The 21405-nt window shown below is 40.2% G+C and overlaps 1 protein-coding gene across 1 annotated transcript in view; it reads left to right on the top strand.

Moving 5' to 3' along the window:
- The first annotated feature begins 924 nt into the window (after positions 1-924).
- Positions 925-21405, top strand: part of LOC137260609 (mucin-22-like) — a 30690-nt gene continuing 10209 nt past the window's right edge. Inside the window, exon 1 of the mRNA XM_067798202.1 lies at positions 925-993. Coding sequence (XP_067654303.1) covers positions 966-993 — 28 coding nt within the window. The 5' untranslated portion in view covers positions 925-965. The remainder of the gene's footprint in view (positions 994-21405) is intronic.

Genomic DNA, 21405 nt, shown 5'->3' with positions numbered 1-21405 from the left:
TGGGAGAGTAAACACAGTGAGTGTGATCATATCATAGCATTCAGCCCCACGGTACAGTGTACTCGTACAGTACAGTGTACACTGTACAGTGCACAGTACGGTTTAAAATGATTCTGGCTGTATTGCATTGCGAAATTGTGCATCTGTTGCATTGTGATATACAACACTGATCACTTTGGTTGTATCAGTTATTTGCCATTTTATTCTCGCATCCCTTACACAGCGGACCATTGTATTCTGGTATGCAACTCTGATGAGTGGGTTCCTTGTCATCGTACAATAGCATCCCTACAGAGCTCACCATTGTATTCTGGTGTACAACTCTAATCAGTGGTTCGCTTGTCATTCTACAATAACATCACCACAGGACGGTAAATTGTATTCAGGTATAGAACTCTATGGATCAAGAGTACGTATCTTTATTTTCCTGAGCACATTAATCCAGGGTTGCGGACACAATGAACTGTTGGAAACGATGACTTGCCAGATATGGCTCAGATTTCTTCAATGTGTACATACCTACATTTTTAAGACAACCCTGTGTACAAATGAATCACCTGTCGCTCTCACCTCTCGCCAATACATAATCTGTATTTATTGATGATCGAATGACTGAAACCGATAGTGCTATCGAAATGACACGAATTGAGGTTAATCGTATCAAAACGAGATGCAAATACAACGAAGCGATCAAAAACAAATACGGCCATATGTGAAAGTCTCCTCCCCGCCAGGAACGTCATCGGTCGCAGCAGATACCTCCTTCTCGACGTGAAAAAGTGTCACGCGGTCGCCGACGAAATAACGTCACGCACTTGTTTCGGCGAGTTAGTCAGTGTTTGTGCCGGGAGTAACATCACTCACGCTCTGGACCGGGCGACTTCATTCACCATCAGCAGGGAGAACCTCAAGACAAGTTAATATTCTCTGGACAATTGGTTATTATATTTCGCAGCAATATAATTATGCAGCGTGTCATTATTCTCCTTTTGGGTGAGTTTTACAGTTTCATTTCTCTTGTTTCTCAAGATCTTATGTTTATCATTGTTAAACGATTTTCTCTCTGTCGTCTGTTTGATTGTCTGCGCTCCCTGATCTTCGCCGGGCTTTTGTTTAAAGTCCTATTAAGATCGGTATTTATTGAAAGCAAGATCACTGTCTGTTGGAATTTTAAACTTTTTGCAAAAGTGAAACTTCAAATATCGCATTCTTGGGCGGTGTATCTTTCGGCAGATTCGTGAAAATACTTTTTCATTCTTACTGTAATTTATTGCTGTCGTAACACATTACATTAAGTTATTACAGATTACATTATGTTCCTGTGCACAAAGGATATCATGCTCAAACATACATTAATATTAATATTTTTGTGTTTTGCTGTTTTCAGTAATCTTAAAGTCACTTCATTTTGTGGAATCACGTTACATTATTTAAAACAATTTAACCTAAACAGAAAAAAAATCATTGAAACAATTATCAATTCAGTACAACTAGATCATTACAAAAACAACATTAACGAAAGCAGTCACAGAAAGTATTCATATAATATATTAATATATGTTTAAATGTGTATAGGCTAATTTAATCCCAATGTTTAAAAAACACGTTCAAAATGATTTAACCTTAACAGAAATTAACAGTTCTCCGAAACCTTAAGAAAATAAAAACAAAAGAGAACTGAATACAGTTACTGAAGCTATACATGTATTTTATACAAATTAAATATTGTGTAAAAACAAATCTGCTAAAGCTTTCCAAAAAGAATAGTATACCAAATTTTGAAGCATGATTCATGTGGCAACGCCCGTGTCACGTGTCCGCGTCTAAAAATAGACAAGTTTCAAAATGTCTGGATTGGTAGCAATGTTGTGTCGTTTTACATCCCAGTTTCTTGTAGCTAGTTATAAAACTTCGATTTGATTGGCCAATATGTAACCCTTATTCGTCCCTGTTACTTAGATTTTAAACATCGCAAATTCCAGGTTGAAAGTTTTCATATATTTCTCATATATGCATTCAAGATTATTTACTACGTTTCGAACATAAGAGAAAAATCCGTGGACTGTAAGGTAACTTTATTTTGTTTCATTCAAGCTTGTTGCATAACTGGTTTGAAATAAATAATGATATTACTAATACGCTGAATATATTTTGCCCCTAAAAAGATGTGTGTGCACTCTCTGTCTGCTTGTTACGACTGATATGTGTTCAGTCTATCCGTCTATCCATCCATCCACCCATCCATCTATCTTTCACAAAGATTGTGCTTCATCTATCTGCTTATTTTTTATCTATCTATTCACCTTTCTATCCACAATGAATTTGTGTCGATCTATATGTTTGTCGATTTATCTATTGAACTACCTATCTGCATGTACCTGCAATACATGTGTCTACTTCTTTTATTTACTAATCCATCTATCCATATTGTTGTGTGATTGTGTGTTTCATCTATATGTATTTATTTACCTGTCTACGATGAATTTTTGTACTTCATATACTTGTATATTTGATGTCTGAGCTTTGTCTATTTGCCTGTGTCTCTGCAATCTACAATGAATTTGTGTGATTCGTCTATTTGCCTGTTTATATACTTTTACAATGAATGCATCTGCTTCGTCAGTTTGTCTGTCTGTCTATCTACGCTTGTATGTTATTGTGCTTGTTATCACATTGTTCGTCTTGTTATCACATTGTTGCCACGTCATCGTTATGTATTAATTAGTGGCATTGTTACTGTATTTTACCATATTTTATTTCACGTCACCATGACAACCAATGATAAGTAGTACACGATTGTGTCTAATTAAAACGTCACGATTTTAGTCATGACAGATGACTCTTGATCCCAAAGCTTACAGAAAAACGCACGTCGATGTTTGATGAGTGGTGTGTTCGTGCGAATGTTCCACATTCCTTACGTTTCTGAACAGGGTAGTCTCATTACGTCTCATTAATGTTCGTTGCAAGGGTGTCGGGGCAGCGTCGAGGATGATGTTTATTTTGGAGGTGGATGTTGATACTGATCCCTCTTCTACCTCCCCAGACGTTTCCCGTGCACATTGTCACCCAGTCACGACACATTCCTTAAGCAGGAACCGGTAGACATTAAACCGATTGCAGAACGTGGTTCACGAATAATCTATTATCGAATCGACATTTCTATTTACTACGTAAGACATTGCTGCTGAACCTGTAAACTTGGGATTGTGTTTAACGGACGGCCATGAAGGGAGTAACGCTGTCTAGAATTTGCTTACAACCATTCTTAGAAATTCTCGTCATCTTTTTGGAAACAAACGGTCACTGAGTTTGAAATTGTTTCACCATCAAAAGCTTTACCTTAGATCAAAGCTGTGTGTTTTTTTATTTATATATTTTAAGTGAATGTGTGGGGAAGGGGGTATTTTGGTGTTGTTCTTTTGTTCGTGACTATCACGTTGAATATATCGCTTTCCAGTAATTCGCGATAACGCTCTTAAAAACTTTGTCTGGCCCATTAGAATCTCAACGATTTTGTCTAATATTGACATTCCGCATTCCGGGTGATGAGCCTTTTACACATAATCGTTTTATTACCCAAAACTTATCCGTATCCATGTAATGCTTTTGTACAAAATACATTAGGCATCAACATATTTTTCCACATCAGCATCTGTACATTTTGAATACGTGTGCTGCAATCAGTATGTTTCGATTTCACATATGTGTAACAATACACTTGGGGTTGGAATAATCACCGTATGACGTCATATTTTCTTGCTTACTCGTGGAATTCCCTTTTCACGTGACACATCATGGCGATACCTACAGTATAATGATTTAATGTCATGTACATCCGATGTATGCTAATTCTACTCTGTAGAAAGGGTTTGCCCGGTTAGTTCAAAATAAACAAGCAGATATTTGAACTATGCATCTGACATGGGAACATAGCCATACAACCGTTGACGATGGACTTCGAGCTGATGATATTCACCCTAGTAATTTTCTTCAAAATGCCGTATTGCCACCATCGTGTCCTATCTTGATTCTCCTTGTTCTGACAACGCTAAAATTTGATCATGGTACATAAAAATTCGTTCATCGATGCTCATGATATTGATCTCTCTATTGTCTTGACTTATTAAACAACAAATAAATTAACAAACAATAATACTGAAACAACCTCAATATTTACTCCATATCTATATTTTCGAATGCCTTAATGGATACTATTTTGATTGTTTACAATACAGGCGTGGCCGGATACATGTGATGAGTGAGTTTATTTTACTCAGCAATATTCCAGTAAACGTTAGTAAATAATCGAGTCCTGACCTGACAATCCAGTGATCAACAGCGTGAGCATCGATCTATGCAACTATAACACGATAATATATTTTAACCAAATCAGCGAGCCTAATGACCCCGTTCCCTTACGACAAACAGGGGTTGCTGAAGATCAATTCTAATCCGGATCTTCAGGTGTGGAAATAACTACGTTCAGGTGTAAACCTAGGTAGAAATGGATGTCACAGGTAGAGTGCGGGTACATGTGTAATCCCAGCTTAACGGATGTGACCCCCTCGTGTTTTCAGTGATTTTCAGCGACCCGTTCATTAAAAAACATAAAAATTAAGCATTAAAAAAAGTAGGGGATGTTGCATATGAGAAAAAGTAATATGTATCCGTACAGATGGAACATTTCCAAAGAATGGAATTAATTATCACATTTCCCTTTAATTTCAGTTCAATCGTCTGTTTCCTCCTTGGCTTCATCGTTTGCATTTTATCAATTTTGTAAATCCAATATCCCCTGCTTTTCATAATGGTATGCTATTCACATACTTTGCCTTTGGCGGACAGACGAGTCTGTTTTGGCTGCTAAAAATCGAGACTGTGTAGTTCCTGACGTTAATGGTGTGGTTTTTATATTATTTGTATTTGAAACGTCATTTAATTGCATGACTACATCGGCCATGGTGTAAGTGACGGGAATGAAAATAATTCACTTCGTCTTCGTTTTGTTTATGTTTCATTCTCTTCGTTGTCATTCACGGTAATTACTCCAAATTCGAATTGTGCTCGAACGGTCCCTCGTATATATTTGGTAATTTGGTTTCATTCTATTTGTATTGTATGTATTTCATTTTCATTTTTGTGTCTGCCCTTTTCCGTGTTTGTTTCTTTTTCTTTTACTTTTTTCTTTTGTTAGGGGGTTTCCTTTTGCTTTGAATGGTGTTTGGCTTCACTGTAAATAATCAGTCAGGCCCAGAGATCCTAGTGACTGAGATCATGAGCACCCACATAACATATGTTAGTCCGGGAGCCTGACCACCCGATAGATTCCTCTGACAAGCATGGGTTGCTTAAGACCAATTCTAACCAGAATATTGACGCCAGCCACTGGGATTATGTCTTTTTCCTATTTGTTGACCATGCAGTATTAACACTGCATGAACTGAATCTGTGGTTGGTATATGTCGCGTCCGTGACTGAAACGACGTTTATTTTAGTTGTGTCGCTGCATGCAGTAGTTAACCTAATACTGGTTTTGTCACGCCGGACCACTGAGATACCAGACCGCCGTTAACGTGACTACCCGCTCAGACACAGTATACTGATTCCGAGCCAGCAAGTCCGTTTTCATTCCTTTAAGACCCTCTAGTTATTTGGACTACACGTGTAAGGACCTTGAAGGGGTTGTACATGAATCATACTCCAATATGCATGTATTCTAATGCTATGTTCGGGGCTTTAGAACGACATTGGGTCAATATTTGGGATGTGCCAATAGTCGAAATGACATTGTTTAACATTGATTGCTCTGCTGAAAAGTTCTATTTGACGAAGGGACTTGGAACTGTGACAACATCACATCGGAACAGCGTTTGGAAATCTCCCACGAGATGAAAGTTGGAATGAATTGCATGGTATGCCTGTGTCAGTTAGTTTTGCATGGAACTTAATGTTCTTTGACAGCATGACAATTTATTGTACGTGACGGTAATTGTACATGATGCAGTATACAAGGCAGTATTCTGTCAGGTGCAAATGTTGGGTCAGTAAAGTATTAGATATAATTGCACGTGACTGTACTCTGTGTGTATTATGTTATTTGATATGGTTGTTTGCAATAGGATAAGGTTGTCAGTGGGATTTGGTTGTATTGATTGTATAGATGACAGCGTTGAACAGGATATGGTTGTTAAGGAATAAGACGTTCTGTGCTATGTCCTAAGGTTTTAACAATATGGATTGTCTTTTGTGATGGTTATATAAATGCATGCATGCATCCATCCATCCATGCATCCATCCATGCATCCATCCATCCATACACACATACATACAGGTTTTGGCAGTTTCGTGAAACAGTGGTCATAATTTGTGTTGGGATTTTACTTTAAAAACAAAATGTGAAAATAGTGTTGTACAGTACATAATTTTGGATTGCAAACTTGACGGCAGAGTGGAAGGTCCTTTGTAGTCAGACATTTTGTAATTGGTTAAAGTAACTGCCCCTGTATCGCTGATATTTGTCGTATCGGAAGATAACATGATTCTCAGTTTCTGCCTCTGTGGCATAAAAGAATGAACACTTGGGGCATCCTCCTTAGGCCTGTACATGTTCACTTTAATCTTGCTATTCGAAATACTGAATATTCGTTTCTGAATAGTAATGGTCTAACATTGGATGTCCAGTTCGTTCTGGACATGTCATGAAATGTTTTAATATTATGTAGCACCGTAGTGGATGACATTGATGACATCTCGAACCAAACCTTGATTAGCTTGAATCTGTTTTAATACGCAGATGGGATGACGTCCAAGTTCGTCATTTGGGACTTTCTTTTGAAGCACATTTTCAAATTTTCAGAAACCGTTTGAGATGCATAGTATGTGACTTCTCGATTAGATCAGAATATTTATGATCGTATACAGTAGTTTAGGTGCCACTTTCTATCAAATATAGCTCTTGCACTTGAACAGCTTAGTTCTTGATACTTGTCAAAGAGTCTGAAAACAGAGAGGCAAGCTTTGCTTGTTTGTTGAGCAAGTGTTTCACAGGCTTTTGTCCGCACTATCCTAGATGAAAATATTATTCCGAGATATTTGTAGTGTGTAACCACCTTAAGAGGATTTGTACGAAAAGTCCATTTTTCAGAATATCTCAGAATACCGCCTTTACGAAACAATATGATATTTGTGTTATTAAGATTGTGATGGTTATACGTGAAGGACATTATACATGAAGGAAATGATTGTCTAGGACTGTGTATGCTATGTCATGAACATTTAAGATCTTAGGTAAGTTGTCTTTAGTGGGATATCTTTGCACAGGGTTATATTAAAGGAGTTCGACTGCGATATATCGTATCTTTGCATAACTGAAATTGTTTAAAATATCATTGGATAAAAAATACATTAAGGAAAGGATACACTGTCTACTGTGAGTGTGATATTTGATGAAACAGTTGGGTTTTCTTATCTAGCACAACGATACGCAAACACGCGGGGATGTTTCTAGTGAACGGCGTGTATTTGTCATTTGGACTACTCCAGAGCAGGTCCGGCTACTCGCAGACAAGAGGGTCATTTCCTTTTAAACATGTCTCCCTGGTAACATGGAGTGAATCACCAATTAGCAGGACATTCACGCTGCATCTGAGTAAATTATTTACTCACGTTGACGTCGGTGGTCGCCTCTGTAGCAGGCGTTAAAAAGGTGCGCCTTTACGTCAAGAGGGGTTTCCAAACACCTGTCGATATATTTGTATATGATTAATTTTAAAGGTGTTTCAGGTGACGCGAGCACATGCATGTCCTGGTAGATCGTCATACAATGAGGTTGCCAAGAATATTGCCTGATTCTGCCTCATGGCACGTTTCACCATGGAAACCATGGTCATGTGTTGTCAAATAATGTTTTGATCTAAATGACACGTGGAGAGGTGGGGTAGCCTAGTGGTTAAAGCGTTCGCTCGTCAAACCGAAGACCCGGGTTCGATTCCCCACGTGGGTACAATATGTGGAGCCCATTTCGGATGTTCCCCATTGTGATTTTGCTGGAATATAGCTAAAAGCGGCGTAAAATGTTACTTACTCGCTCACACACTCACTCTAAATGACATGAAAATAGCTTCCCAGTAATGTTGTACAACTGGGTGTATAGCGGCGTGACTATTAATAGGTTTGTATGAGCAAAAGGAAGGAAACATGTACCTGTGTAGGCTATCATGACTTGATTTAATCATAAGGCGCCACGACCCGTGCAGCTCCGGGGTAGAATAGGTCTTCAGCAACCCATGCTTACCACAAAAGGTGACTATGCTTCTCTTAAGAGGCAACTAATGGCATTGGGTAGTCAGGCTCGCTGACTTAGTTGACACATGTCCTCGGTTCCCTACTTCTGCAGACCGATGCTCATGCTGTTGATCACTGGATTGTCTGGTCCGGACTCGATAACTTACAGACCCCCGCCATATAGCTGGAATATTGCTCAGTGCGGCGTAAAACTAAACTCACTCACTAAACACCACTCGGAGTCATTATCTTTACTTGAAAGACTTATTATATTTAAAATATTAACCGTGCATAGTAAGTGCCAAGCAAATGCATGGTTGGTGTACTAATGCAATCTAGATAATAGCATTATGCGTGCGTGCATGCATGCATGCGTGCGTGCATGCATGCGTGCATGCGTGCGTGTGGCGTTTAAGTGATTGTCACCAAACTGCGGTCGGATTATAACCCGCGTTCTGCTGATCGGATGGTAAAACGAGTAGCGTCATGGCAAACAACCCATATCACTATCCCGGACCACACGATTTCTTCATCCCAAGCAACCATGATCGATATCGTATCTCAGATATTTATCTGAATGTAAATCATGAAACTCATGAGTCCATGGTTTGAGGAAATTTGAGACATGCGCCACAAAACGTATGTCCGTGTCAATTCCCTACTTGAACTGTACCTGATATTTTCACGTTTTCCTCGGCTGAGCCATTGACTTGCCTCTGAATGTGTTTGTGACGCTTGCCACCAGGATACGCTCACCTTTTCGCAAACACTTGACATCTACACTGTTTTATTACCGCCACATCGCTGGGATATCGTCACTATGCAGTTGGGATATCACCACGCGATGGAGCTAATCATTATATTTATGAAAATGGTTTTGTCGTTTTCACTGACGTTTTGCTTGCAAAAACAGGATGAAGGTCATTAACCAAATGTTGTAAATCTTTTAATTATGGGTGAATAAAGACTGCATCTGAGTTTTGTTGAAAGGCCTTAGGTTCAGTTCTATTTTATGATATCAAATACTGATTCTCCTTCTATATTAATGTAAGACTTGGAGCATTTCTTTTTGTAACACTACAATGACATGCCACTGGCTGCACCAACAAGTCAGAAGCACATTTCACATCGCCAATTCTGTACGATAACTAGATTTAGGATAAAACAACTTTAGATTTTCACTAGTCTAACGGACTAGTGGCTGTATTGTATAGAGCTAACGTCACATCTGCTCAGTCGTTAATGATGATGATGTATTCCTTATAACGCGTCTTTTATTGATAAATGTTGATACAATTAGACGCATAAACGATACAAGGGAACGGCTACAATGCACGCACCGCGGATGTCATGTTGACCGCCAGGTGTATCACATTAACGCCAAATTCCGTGTCCATAAACAAGCCTCTGTTGTCCTTAAGGAATACACACTGGATGCGGTTTGTGTAAACGTTGCCACGTGTCGGCGACGTCGTTGGCACACAGAGGCTCGGGTGAAACAAGTGTTCCCGCAACATGTTTGGAATACAGCCCCGAAAGTGTTACAGAAACCGTTATACATCATCACAAAAATATGGCTGGAATATCAGCTTGTATTCAAGTTCACGTTGATGTCTGTGAATACCAAAACGCTCATCATTTTTGTCTGGTGACGTTTTGCTTAACACTGAATTTGATTACAGAGAATTTCCGTTAGTTCGGACCTTATGTCTGTAATTGTTGCGAGGTTCTTTATAACGCAAGACGACATCACTCTGCGCTCGGGTAATACATCAAACTGTTCGAATAGCTTGCCTAATAGTATTGTTGCTGCTGCTATTGCAACTGCTTTTACTACTACTACTACTGCTGCTGCTGCTGCTGCTGCTGCTGCTGCTGCTGCTGCTGCTGCTACTACTACTACTACTACTACTGTTAGTGTTGTCAACACTACTGTTACTGCTACTACTACAACTACTGCTGCTGCTGCTGCTACTACTACTACTAATATTAGTGTTGTCACCACTACTGTTACTGCTACTACTACAACTACTGCTGCTACTACAAGTGTTATCACTACTCCTACTACTACTGTTGAGGCTACTACTATTACTTCTGCCTCTACTACTACTACTGCTGCTACTTCTACCACTAGAAGTGGTGTTACTATATCCTAAACTCACTGGTTCACTATACTCTACTAATACCACTACGCTATTGTTTTCATTACAAGTGCTACGTCTACTTCTGCAACCACTACTTTTACTACTTCTGTTTCTGCGACTACATTTACAGATACTTCTGCTACTACCACTGTTATTACTTCAACCGCTACTACCGCTACTACCGCTACCATTACCACTTCCACTACTGCTTACCTGCATCCACTACTACCTCTTCTACAACTACCACTACTACTGCCCCTACTACTACTACTACTACTACTACTACTACTACTACTACTACTACTACTACTACTACTACTACTACTGGTGCTGCTGCTACTACTACTACTGCTACTACTGCTGCTACTACTACTACTGCTACTACTACTACTACTGGTGCTGCTGCTGCTACTACTACTACTGCTACTACTACTACTACTACTACTACTACTACTACTACTACTACTGCTACTACTGCTGCTACTACTACTACTGCTACTACTACTACTACTGGTGCTGCTGCTGCTACTACTACTACTGCTACTACTGCTGCTACTACTACTACTGCTACTACTGCTGCTACCGCTACTACCGCTGCCATTACCACTTCCACTACTGCTAACCTGCTTCCACTACTACCTCTTCTACAACTACCACCACTACCACCACTACTACTACTGCCACTACTACTATTACTACTACTACTACTACTACTACTACTACCACCACCACCACCACCACCACCACTACTACTACCATTTCTGCTACTACTACCACCACTACCACTGCTACTACTACTACTACTACTATTATTACTACTACTACTACTACTACCACCACCACCACCACTACTACTACTACTACTACCATTTCTGCTACTACTACCACCACTACCACCACTACTACTACTATTACTACTACTACTACTACTACTACTACTACCACCACCACCACCACCACTACTACTACTACCATTTCTGCTACTACTACCACCACTACCACCACTACTACTACTACTACTATTACTACTACTACTACTACTACTACCACCACCACTACTACTACTACCATTTCTGCTACTACTACCACCACTACCACTGCTACTACTACTACTACTACTACTACTACCACCACTACCACTGCTACTACTACTCTGCTACTACTGCTACTTCTGCGGCCATTTCTACTTCTAAAACTGTTACTTCACTAGAATTACTACAACTCCGGCTGCTTCTGCTACTTGTTGGGTAACTTTAAGTAAGTGTGCGGTCCTCGTTGAATCTGTATTTTATCTGGAACCCGTTGTTACAGAAGGGATGTTACTCTACGTCCTCCTCCACACTACTTTCATGTGGAGCACTCTAGTTAAGGATTCGTCAACGGGGTCAGTGGGTCCTGCAGGTGTGCATCTCACAGAAACAACTGTTTCACCAGGCCTAATAGTGTCATGTCTCACAATAGCTTTGTAGTTGAATTTCTTTGAAGTCAGCAACGTTTGGTTTGCTCTCCCGTTATCCTGCTTCCATTTTAATTGGGTGACGTTCTGAAGTCGGTTCGTGTCCGGAAAATTAAGGAACACAAAACAGATAAAGAGGTTCACGAATATTACATCGTTCAGGGTATATTTTCACATTTCAGTTGACTTTTGGTTCAGTTACGCTCTTACCGTTGCGTAACAAGTACGTCAATGACTTTCATATGTTTATTAAAGAACCCTGAAGTGAAAAATAAATATAATAACGTTTAAGTCATAGAAGTAACGAGTTTCGGAAATAAAACTGCAAAAAGAAAAAAATAACTTATAAAAATCAAATGTAATCAAGGCAAGGAGAACAAAATTCAAATTTCTAACTTTATGACCATGAAGTAAGGGAAATGTCAGTAATATTTCTGGATACTTATATTACTTATGCAAGGGGAATAAGTATGTATAACAGTATTTACATTGTTGGGAAATACATGTAATCGTGCAGGTCCTGTTGCCGTGGAAACAGTCATGTCGTAACTGAGAGTTAAATTCTAACCATGAGCGTGACCGAATAAAACCTCGTGCAAAGTTTCTCTTGTAAAAAATTATTTACCACTTTCGACAGACTCACCTCATGTCGCACAACACCCCTTTTCCATTTCCCACCCATTCATCACCTCGTTTCCGCATTCTCTCTTACAATTACTGATGTCGTATAGGGGTGTGTGGTAGAAATCTAACAACCTACGCCAGAATTTGTCATTAATTGCAAGTAGGGGTGTAGACCGTTCCTTGGGACTGTTTACATGGCTTTCAGAACGAGGCTTTGAAATGCGCAGTTGGACCCCACATCAACCGCCCGCCATTGTTGTTGGAAATTACCAAGTGGCGATCATCAACTCAGAGGATGAGACACGAAGAGTTGAAAGAAATGAGGAGCGTCATTTGTGATGACCGGTAGCCCCTACACCAGATCGTGACAGGCGTTGTTGGTCGCCTGGCCTAGCGGTCAATATCTAGCTACAAGGGTCGACAACACTTGTTTTAATGGACTTCTGATTACCGTGTTTATTTTAAATCACTTTGGTAAATCTGCTTTTTGAAGTATCGGCTGCCATCTGTTGGTATATTTTTTTTCTGGAAATTTTTCTCCCATTACTCGATCGTGTTAATGGCACGCGGGAACAAGACGGGGCAGCTGTGTAGAGTGTATTCTACAGCTTTGGTCGAAATAACGGGTTCGAATCCCAGAATTGGCCCTGATCATTTATCCGTACTTGTCAGAATCATATTCGATTGGTGGGTGTGGCCAAACAGCATCTTATTTTTTTTTCCTTCCACATCAAACTGAAACTCAGTGATATAACTGAAAATGTTTGTTCTTGGCGACAGTTTGAGAGTGACATTCTGAGGAGTGTATGGTTGACTGGCACGCTGACAATTCCCCGAACACCTGGTGGTGAGGCCGTTTTTAGTTTTCCATTCATGCAGCTATTTTGCCCTCTACACCAAAGGGATTCTGTTTCTTAGGATCGTCAAGACAAGTTATTATTACGCACCGACCTTTTGTACATATTTGTGCATTACAGGAAATTACGCTGTAATTCTAACCAGTGAATCCCCTACGTTCATAAAACAATAACAGATTAATATTAGAATGTGTTGCGGTGGCTTATCGTGGTATAGCGTTATCCTGTTAGTATATATCATCGATATAATGTTCCTGGTGCTATCACATACATGTCATCACTATACTGTTCCTGGTGCTAAAACTTAATACATGTCATCAATATAATGTTCCTGGTACTATCACATACATGTCATCAATATAATGTTCCTGGTGCTATCACATACATGTCACCACTATACTGTTCCCGGTGCTATCACATACATGTCATCAATATAAAGTTCCAGGTGCTATCACATACATGTCATCAATATAAAGTTCCTGATACAATCGCAGGTATATCATTAATGTATTGTTCCTAACAAACCACATGCATATCATCAATATGATGTTCCTGGTACAATTATGTACATAGCATTGATATAATATTCCTGGCGCTATCATGTATCTACAATTAATATAATGCTCCTAACGCAGTTACATGCATATCACTTATGTAATGATCCTGATACATTCACAAACATATGATTAATATAATGTTATGGTACAATCACATGCATATCATCCATATAATGTTCCTGTACAATCACATGCATATCATCCATATAATGTTATGGTACAATCACATACATGTCACCAATATAATGTTCCTGTACAATCACATGCATATCATCCATATAACGTTATGGTACAATCACGTGCATATCACCAATATAATGTTCCTATACAACCACATGCATATCAATAATTCATTGTTCATTGTTCAGGGCAGTATCGGGTATGGCTGTGATCACGAACTTATTGCTTAATCCATAGAGTAAACAACACAGACATCACAACTAAGTGCGAATAGTGAATCACGTCGTGTAAACCTACATATTACACAAGAGGACAACATAATTATTACTTTTACCTCCTACATTTACTACAAAATACACCTCCAATGTTGGTATTAGATTCCAACATACACCTCCAATGTTGGTATTAGATTCCAACATACACAACAGGTAACAACCCCCCGATCTTTCATCTTCCCGCACGCGTCTCAGTATTGACAGTGTCCGCTGTTTACAAAGCCAGTCATGACAACGGCATGCGTTCAGGTGAAGTGCTTTCCCCAAGATGGTGTCATTGTGTGCCAAAGGCCTTATTAGTAATATGGTATACAGATTAAGATAGTTTTCAGAATAGATCTAGATTTAATGACACTTCTGTGAACGTAGACTGTGGTATCATTGCGGTAACGTGTCTTGACCGAATCTCTTGCCCACACATCACTGACCTATAGAGGGTGTGCTTCAATGGCCGTTCAGTAGGTGTCCGGTGGAGGTCATTTGGACCCAAAGTCACGACTTGAGCGCTAATGCTGGATATTGCTTACACTTGTTTGTTTATTTGTTGTTTAGCGCCTCACTTGGCAATATTCAAGCTACGTGATGGCGGTCTGTAAGTAATCGAGTCTGGGCCAGACAGCTCAGTGATCAACAGCATGAGCATCGATCTGCCCAACTGGGACCCGATGCCATGTTTCAACCAAGTCGGTTAGTCTGACCACCCGATCCCGTAACCAACAAAATACGTCAAAATGGCAAGCGAGAGCATTATTTATTTACATCCAGTGATCAACAGCATGAGCATCGGTCTAAATTGGGAGACGATGACATGCGTCAACTAAGTCAGCGTTAGTCGCCTCTCATGGATCTTCTTGGGAATTCAATAGCAACAAAGAATGTATTGGAGCCAAGAGAATAGTCACCCGAGATAAGGTAGCGTCTATGCATGATTTCTGCTTTTACAGCTGTACATGAAGAACAGCACCGAGCGGAGTGTCCACAGTTCTGTAAAGATAAATACAGGACGATGTATTTCTTACATCAGTAGTGGTCTGTGATCTGGAATTATTCACATGTCGACACATCTGTATGTGGTATACCCCTGCGGATTAGGGACCGATTATTGCTAGTTTGGAGGTAAGGGTAGGTTGTATATGGGTTACTGGTAACTAAACAGAAAACAAGAAAAAAAGTCGTCGAGGTTGTAACAGTTTTTAAATAGAAGACATAAGCATGAATGATTCGATAATTCATTGTTTCGAAAACTTGCATTTCTTTTGCAGTATAGGTGTTATGCTAAAGAAACTTGTCCAAGAAAATAGTGAAAGATTTAAATTTTGCGACAGTTTAAAAATCCGTCATTTTCTGAATTTCCAAATTGTAACAAAATATAACATTTGGCCGGTTACTGCTTTCATAAAAAAGTGTCTTAAAACAATTTTCAAATTATCTAAAGATGGTGACTCTCGGGTGAGCCAAGGGATTAAGGTTTCTACATCTTCATCTCTTCCGACCTTTACCTCAGCAGCTAGACAAATCGTGATATGCCGTTCAAAGATGATGACTGCCTAACGTGCCGAAATTCAATATACAGAGTTACATCCCCTAGCCGTGCCAAGATCCGATGGTCCTAGGTTTGAATCTGTAATTATGATCCTTGGTTTGTCACAACCTACCCCAGCTCTTGCAATTCAGCAAACTGGTACACGTCTTATACCTTCGTGCTTTCTTCGTGTTTTAGTTACTCGCCGTGATATATTTCTGCTCGGAGAGGAGTTCCACCTAAACCCATCACAGTACCATGCGCATATCTTGTCCTTGGTATTGTGAGCTCTCGTGAAAACTCATGCAAAGAACTTATTTTCATTTTGCTACCATAATTAAGCTAAAAGCTGAAAATTAAGTACTATCGAACTTAAACCCAACTCACTCTTTCACTCCCTCACTCACATTGTGCACATGTTGGAAAAACGTTGGGTTTTTTGTGTTTTTTTGTTGTTTTGTTTTGTTTGTTTTTTTGTTTTGTTTTGTTTTGGTTTTTTGGGAGGGTTGTTTGTTTGTTTTATTTTTACGAAAACACCAATTGTGTACGTTCTTTTGTACATCAGATCACTTGTGGGGTAGGGGGTGGGGGTGAGGTGGCAAGCGGAGGGGGGTTACATTTTTTTTGTCAGTATATATCAGCCCCAGAAGAGATAATGACATAAAGTTTAATTCTACTGCATAAATTATATTTAGCAGTAAGGGAAAGTTGAAATATCTTAAATCTTAAAACATTAGAATACCTTAAAGGTTTCTTCACACTTATTTCGAAATGACAGTAATCAAGGAATATCAGCCAGAAAAAATATTTCCAAAATTCAAATTCGGGAGAGAATGTCAAAATAAAGTTTAACATTTTTTTTCAAGCTTTGTAAGAAAGAATCCGACTCCCAAATGCTGTCTGTCGTTTCAGTAACAGGTGGAGCATTAGGGACGTTCTGACTGTATTCGGGGTGTATTTGAGGTACATTCAAGCTGTATTCCAACTTCAGTTGAAATATTCCGATTCATTTTAAGAATATTCAAGCAGCAATCCATGTACATTCCCACTCATTCGAATCACATTCCAGACATCCTGACAGGTTTTGGAGTAGTCTGTTTTTTCTTTCTCCCTCGAATATGTTCAAAATACTTAGAATGCAGTTAGAATGCAGTAAAAATATTTACAATGCATTTAGGATGCAGTAAGAATACATAGAATGCAGTTCGAATGCATCCCTGTTCAAACATTCGGACATGTTAGAAGATTTGATCCAAACAGTTGCAATGCATTCGGGATGCAGTAAGAAGTTTTAGAATTCACTTCGCATTTCCAGCAATCTCCACCTCAAGTTCGAAGGGGGTATAAAACTAAGAATGACGTATTTGACTAAGCGTAAATAATACCCATTCGTCATTTCAACTCAGCACTATTCCAGCTCTTTGGCTGTTGTGGGGAAATAATAGAGCCTGGTCCAGGTAATCCAATGATCAACAGCATGAGCATCCATCTGCGCAATTGGGACACGATGACATGTGTCAACCAAGTCAGTGAGCCTGACCACCCGGTCCCGTTAGTTGCCTCTTACGACATGCATGGGTTACACAAGACCAGGTCTAAAAGGGATCTTCACGGGTGACCCACGCATATTTGAATTCGGCTAAGCAATCATGTGCCTGAGTCCATTCACCACTAAATACGAATTATGCAATCCGCAAGTAGCGCTGCAGCAATGAGATACTGATAATATTGATAGGGTATAAAAATAAGTATTGACGTAACAGCTGGGAACATTTATTAGTGAATATCTAATGGCATGTTAGCAGCGGGAGCTGATATTGTTACATTCTTCCGACATGGAAGTTACCCGTGAAGATCCGGGTCTTCATCAACCCAGGCTTGTCGTAAGAGGCGACTGGCGAGATCGGATTGTCAGGCTCGCTGATTTGGCTGACACGTGTTCTTGTATCTAAAATGCGAAGATCTATTCTTATGCCGTTGATCATTAGCTTGTCTAGTCCATAATCTTTGATTTACAGACCACAATAATATAGGGTTTAGATCACCTATCCTTGGGGTTAAAGGGTTCGTTCGTCACGCCGTCACCCGTGGTTCAATTCGTCACTTGGGTACAATGTGTGAAGCCCATTTCTGATGTCCCCTCCGTGATATTGCTGGAATATTGCTAAAAGCGGCGTAAAACCATACTCACTCACCATGATATAGAGGGAATATATCTGAGGGCGACGTTAAACAACAAGCCAATCGATATCTACGTGGTATAACGTTTTCGTGATGCTTGACGGTCCCGTCCAGCATGGCCAGTGGGGGTTTGACTGGGGGTTTTAGTGTGTAACAAGACATCAGTATGACAAGGTTCATGTGTTGTTGTTTTTCTTACACGACTGAAGGTGATTATCGACACTAGATGGTACTGGTTCGCAAACATATACTTGTGATATAGGACGGATTAAAACTGATCATTAGTAACCCATGTTTGTCATGAAAGACGACTAACGGGGTCATGTGGTCAGGCTGGTTGAAATATGTTATCGTAATCCAATTTGAGCAGACAGATGTTCCAGGTGATCACTGGGTTGTCTGGAGCAGACTCGATTATTTACAGAGCTCCCCCTTTTAGCCGGAATACTGCTGAGTGCGGCAATAAAAAAATGTTACGCGGACAAAGAAAAGAGACGCGCCTATGCCTGATGAACAGCTGCGTTTGCCAATTTAAAGAAAACGCCAACTGTTACCGAGTTTCATCATTTATTGACCTCATAACAATGAACCTTTAAACATTACCACTTTGTTTAACATTATATACTACCGACAAGAAATAAGGGAACTAATGAAGTCAAGTTCAATATCTGGTGTGTCCACCATGTTTGGCAACACATTCACGGCACCTTGATGGCATGCTGTTAATCAATTTCCGGATGGTTGCCCGTGGTATTGCCCGCCCGCCATTGGAGAGCTGCACCAAGCTGGGCCAGGTTGGCGGGTCCTGGGTCCCTGGCGTACACCCTTCGACCAAGAACGTCCCAGAGATGTTCAGTTGGGGACAGGTCTGGGGACTTAGAGGGCCAGTCCAATGTCTGGATACCTTCTTGTCGGAGATAAGAGGAGACAATTCGGGCCCGATGTGGTCTGGCATTATCATCTTGGAATACAAAATTTCAGCCGATAACTCTAGCCAATGGAGCCACAACAGGACGCAATATTTGGTCAACGTATCGCTGACCAGTCATGGCTCCGTTAATGATGACCAAATCTGATCGTCTGTCATGTGTAATCCCACCCCACACCATGACACTACTACCTCCATATCGATCATGGTCAAGAATTGCTGCTCTGGCATATCGCTCCCCGCTCTGACGCCAACAATGTTTTCTGCCATCTGTGAATCGTAGGCAAAACCTTGACTCCTCAGAGAACATGGTGTAACGCCAGTGGCGCATAGCCCGTCCCTGATGCTGCCTAGCCCATGCCAATCTTTGGCGCTTATGGTGAGCTGAAAGGGTGACACCCTTAAAAGGCCGTCTTGCTTTCAGACGAGCTTGATAGAGTCGGTTTTTAACGGTTGAGGTTGAAATGCGTCTTCCAGTGAGTGTGCGGAATTCTCTATTGATGGCAGGGGCCGATTTAAACCTATCGCGTAGAGCAATTAACGTAATGATACGATCCTGTCGTGGTGTCGTTGATTTTGGTCTACCACGCCCAGGTCTCGTTGCAACCCCCGTTTGACGGTACTTATCCCACAGGCGCGAAATTACACTTTTTGATTTACCCATCTGCCAGGCAACTTCACATAATGATGTCCCCCCTCACCCCCCCCCCCCCCCCCCCCCCCCCCCTATCATCCCCACAATTCACCATTTTGTTGCTTCACCGAGATACTGCCTCGGAGGCATTTCTGTCAGTAAGTTTCAATCTCTATTGCATTAGTGATTGCGACTTCTCCAGTATATTTACAGCAGTTAACTACTGTATGCACGTGTAGCACGTGCTGGGGATGCATTATGCGAAATTCCATTGTCATTGGAAGTTGCGTTTGGGAGATACGCCACGATAACGGACCCTGTCACAGTCAAAGTCATCTACATTCAATTTCTTGGTTCCCTTATTTTCTGTCGGTAGTATATGAGTTCATGTGTAAACAGTACCTTTAAACAATATGAATATTTTGCAAAATCTAGTTTAGAACAGTTGACTGAAGTAAGTGGTTACATTTTCACTAGTGAGTCTAATTTTATGGGTAGTGTATTTAATTATACTATTGCAGTCAACAGATAAACCGTTAAAGATGTGTATAATGAATTAAGGGCGATAGGGTAGCCCAGTGGTTATTTGTCATGCGGCACCCCTTCCCTTAATAACATGGCTGAACAGATTTAACGCCTTTCTGGTGTCTCATCCATGCTTTTTGCTTGAATAATTCTCAAAGTCATGCAAAGCCATGCTCACTCGCTGAAAAGCATCCAACAATCGATTTTCAAACGCCACGGAAAAATCTGCACATAACCTGGCTTGTGACTCAACCTGAAGTTTTCACCATATTTGCACCGACTTTATCTACATCCTGTACAAAACATGCTTTTCCGCTCTTGGTTTACCTACACTTTTCCACAGACAATATGTCATGGCTCATTGTAAATAAAAGCGTCAGAACCACGTAAAAAGACTATAGATCATAAACACAAACCTGTGCTCACTGCATTTCTCAAATTTTGAAGTGATAAACATGTTTAAGGTTGTGTTTCACAGCTAAACGTGTTTAGGGTTAAATGTGTATAAGACCCTCGCGTACCACTCTCCACCCAGATGCCAATTGTTCAGACGAGAGTATTGTAGCCTAGTTCATTGGTATATAAGTTCGTTGTTTCCATCATGTTCATTGTAGGTGGTGCTGTTCGTTCGTCCCGAACTGCCCTGGTTCGATTCCCACTTGGATGTATCGTGTGACACCCACTTCTGCTGTCCCCAACGTTATCTTGCAAAAATATAACCAAAAGGGATAAACCATATTCACATGTACTTACTAAACACATTGTGAAAACTGAGCCTTTCTTCCATTCCTTCTGAGCAGGCTAGAGATGTATAGCCTATATTTAGACGGTCTGGTAAGGAAGTGTCCGCTATGAAGGTGCTCCGGACACACGGGAGTCTCGATTAATGTATTTTTTTTTCTTTCTTCTGGCAAAGTAATGACATGGTACACACTATGCGTTCTTTTAAAGGGACATATTTTATTCCATATTGCAGAAACTTAAAAATATTAAGCAGAAGCAAAATATGTCAAGGGTATATTTAATTAAAATGACATGTACGATCATGCCTATCACACGTTGAGAATTATATACCACAGGCCGAAACAAAGTTATGAAAGCAATGGCGTCGTTTACAGAGACAAGAAAAGCAAACCATGTATTTATAGTTCCATCAAACTTCCTGACTCCTCTTAACGCATGCGTTCCAACTGCCGTCATGGGCATATTGACACGCCGACACTGTATGCGCAGTCG

This window comes from Haliotis asinina, chromosome 14 (genome assembly GCF_037392515.1).
Source record: "Haliotis asinina isolate JCU_RB_2024 chromosome 14, JCU_Hal_asi_v2, whole genome shotgun sequence".
Taxonomy (NCBI): domain Eukaryota; kingdom Metazoa; phylum Mollusca; class Gastropoda; order Lepetellida; family Haliotidae; genus Haliotis; species Haliotis asinina.
Note: the sequence above shows the minus strand (reverse complement) of the source record. Positions and strands in the feature narration are given on the sequence as shown.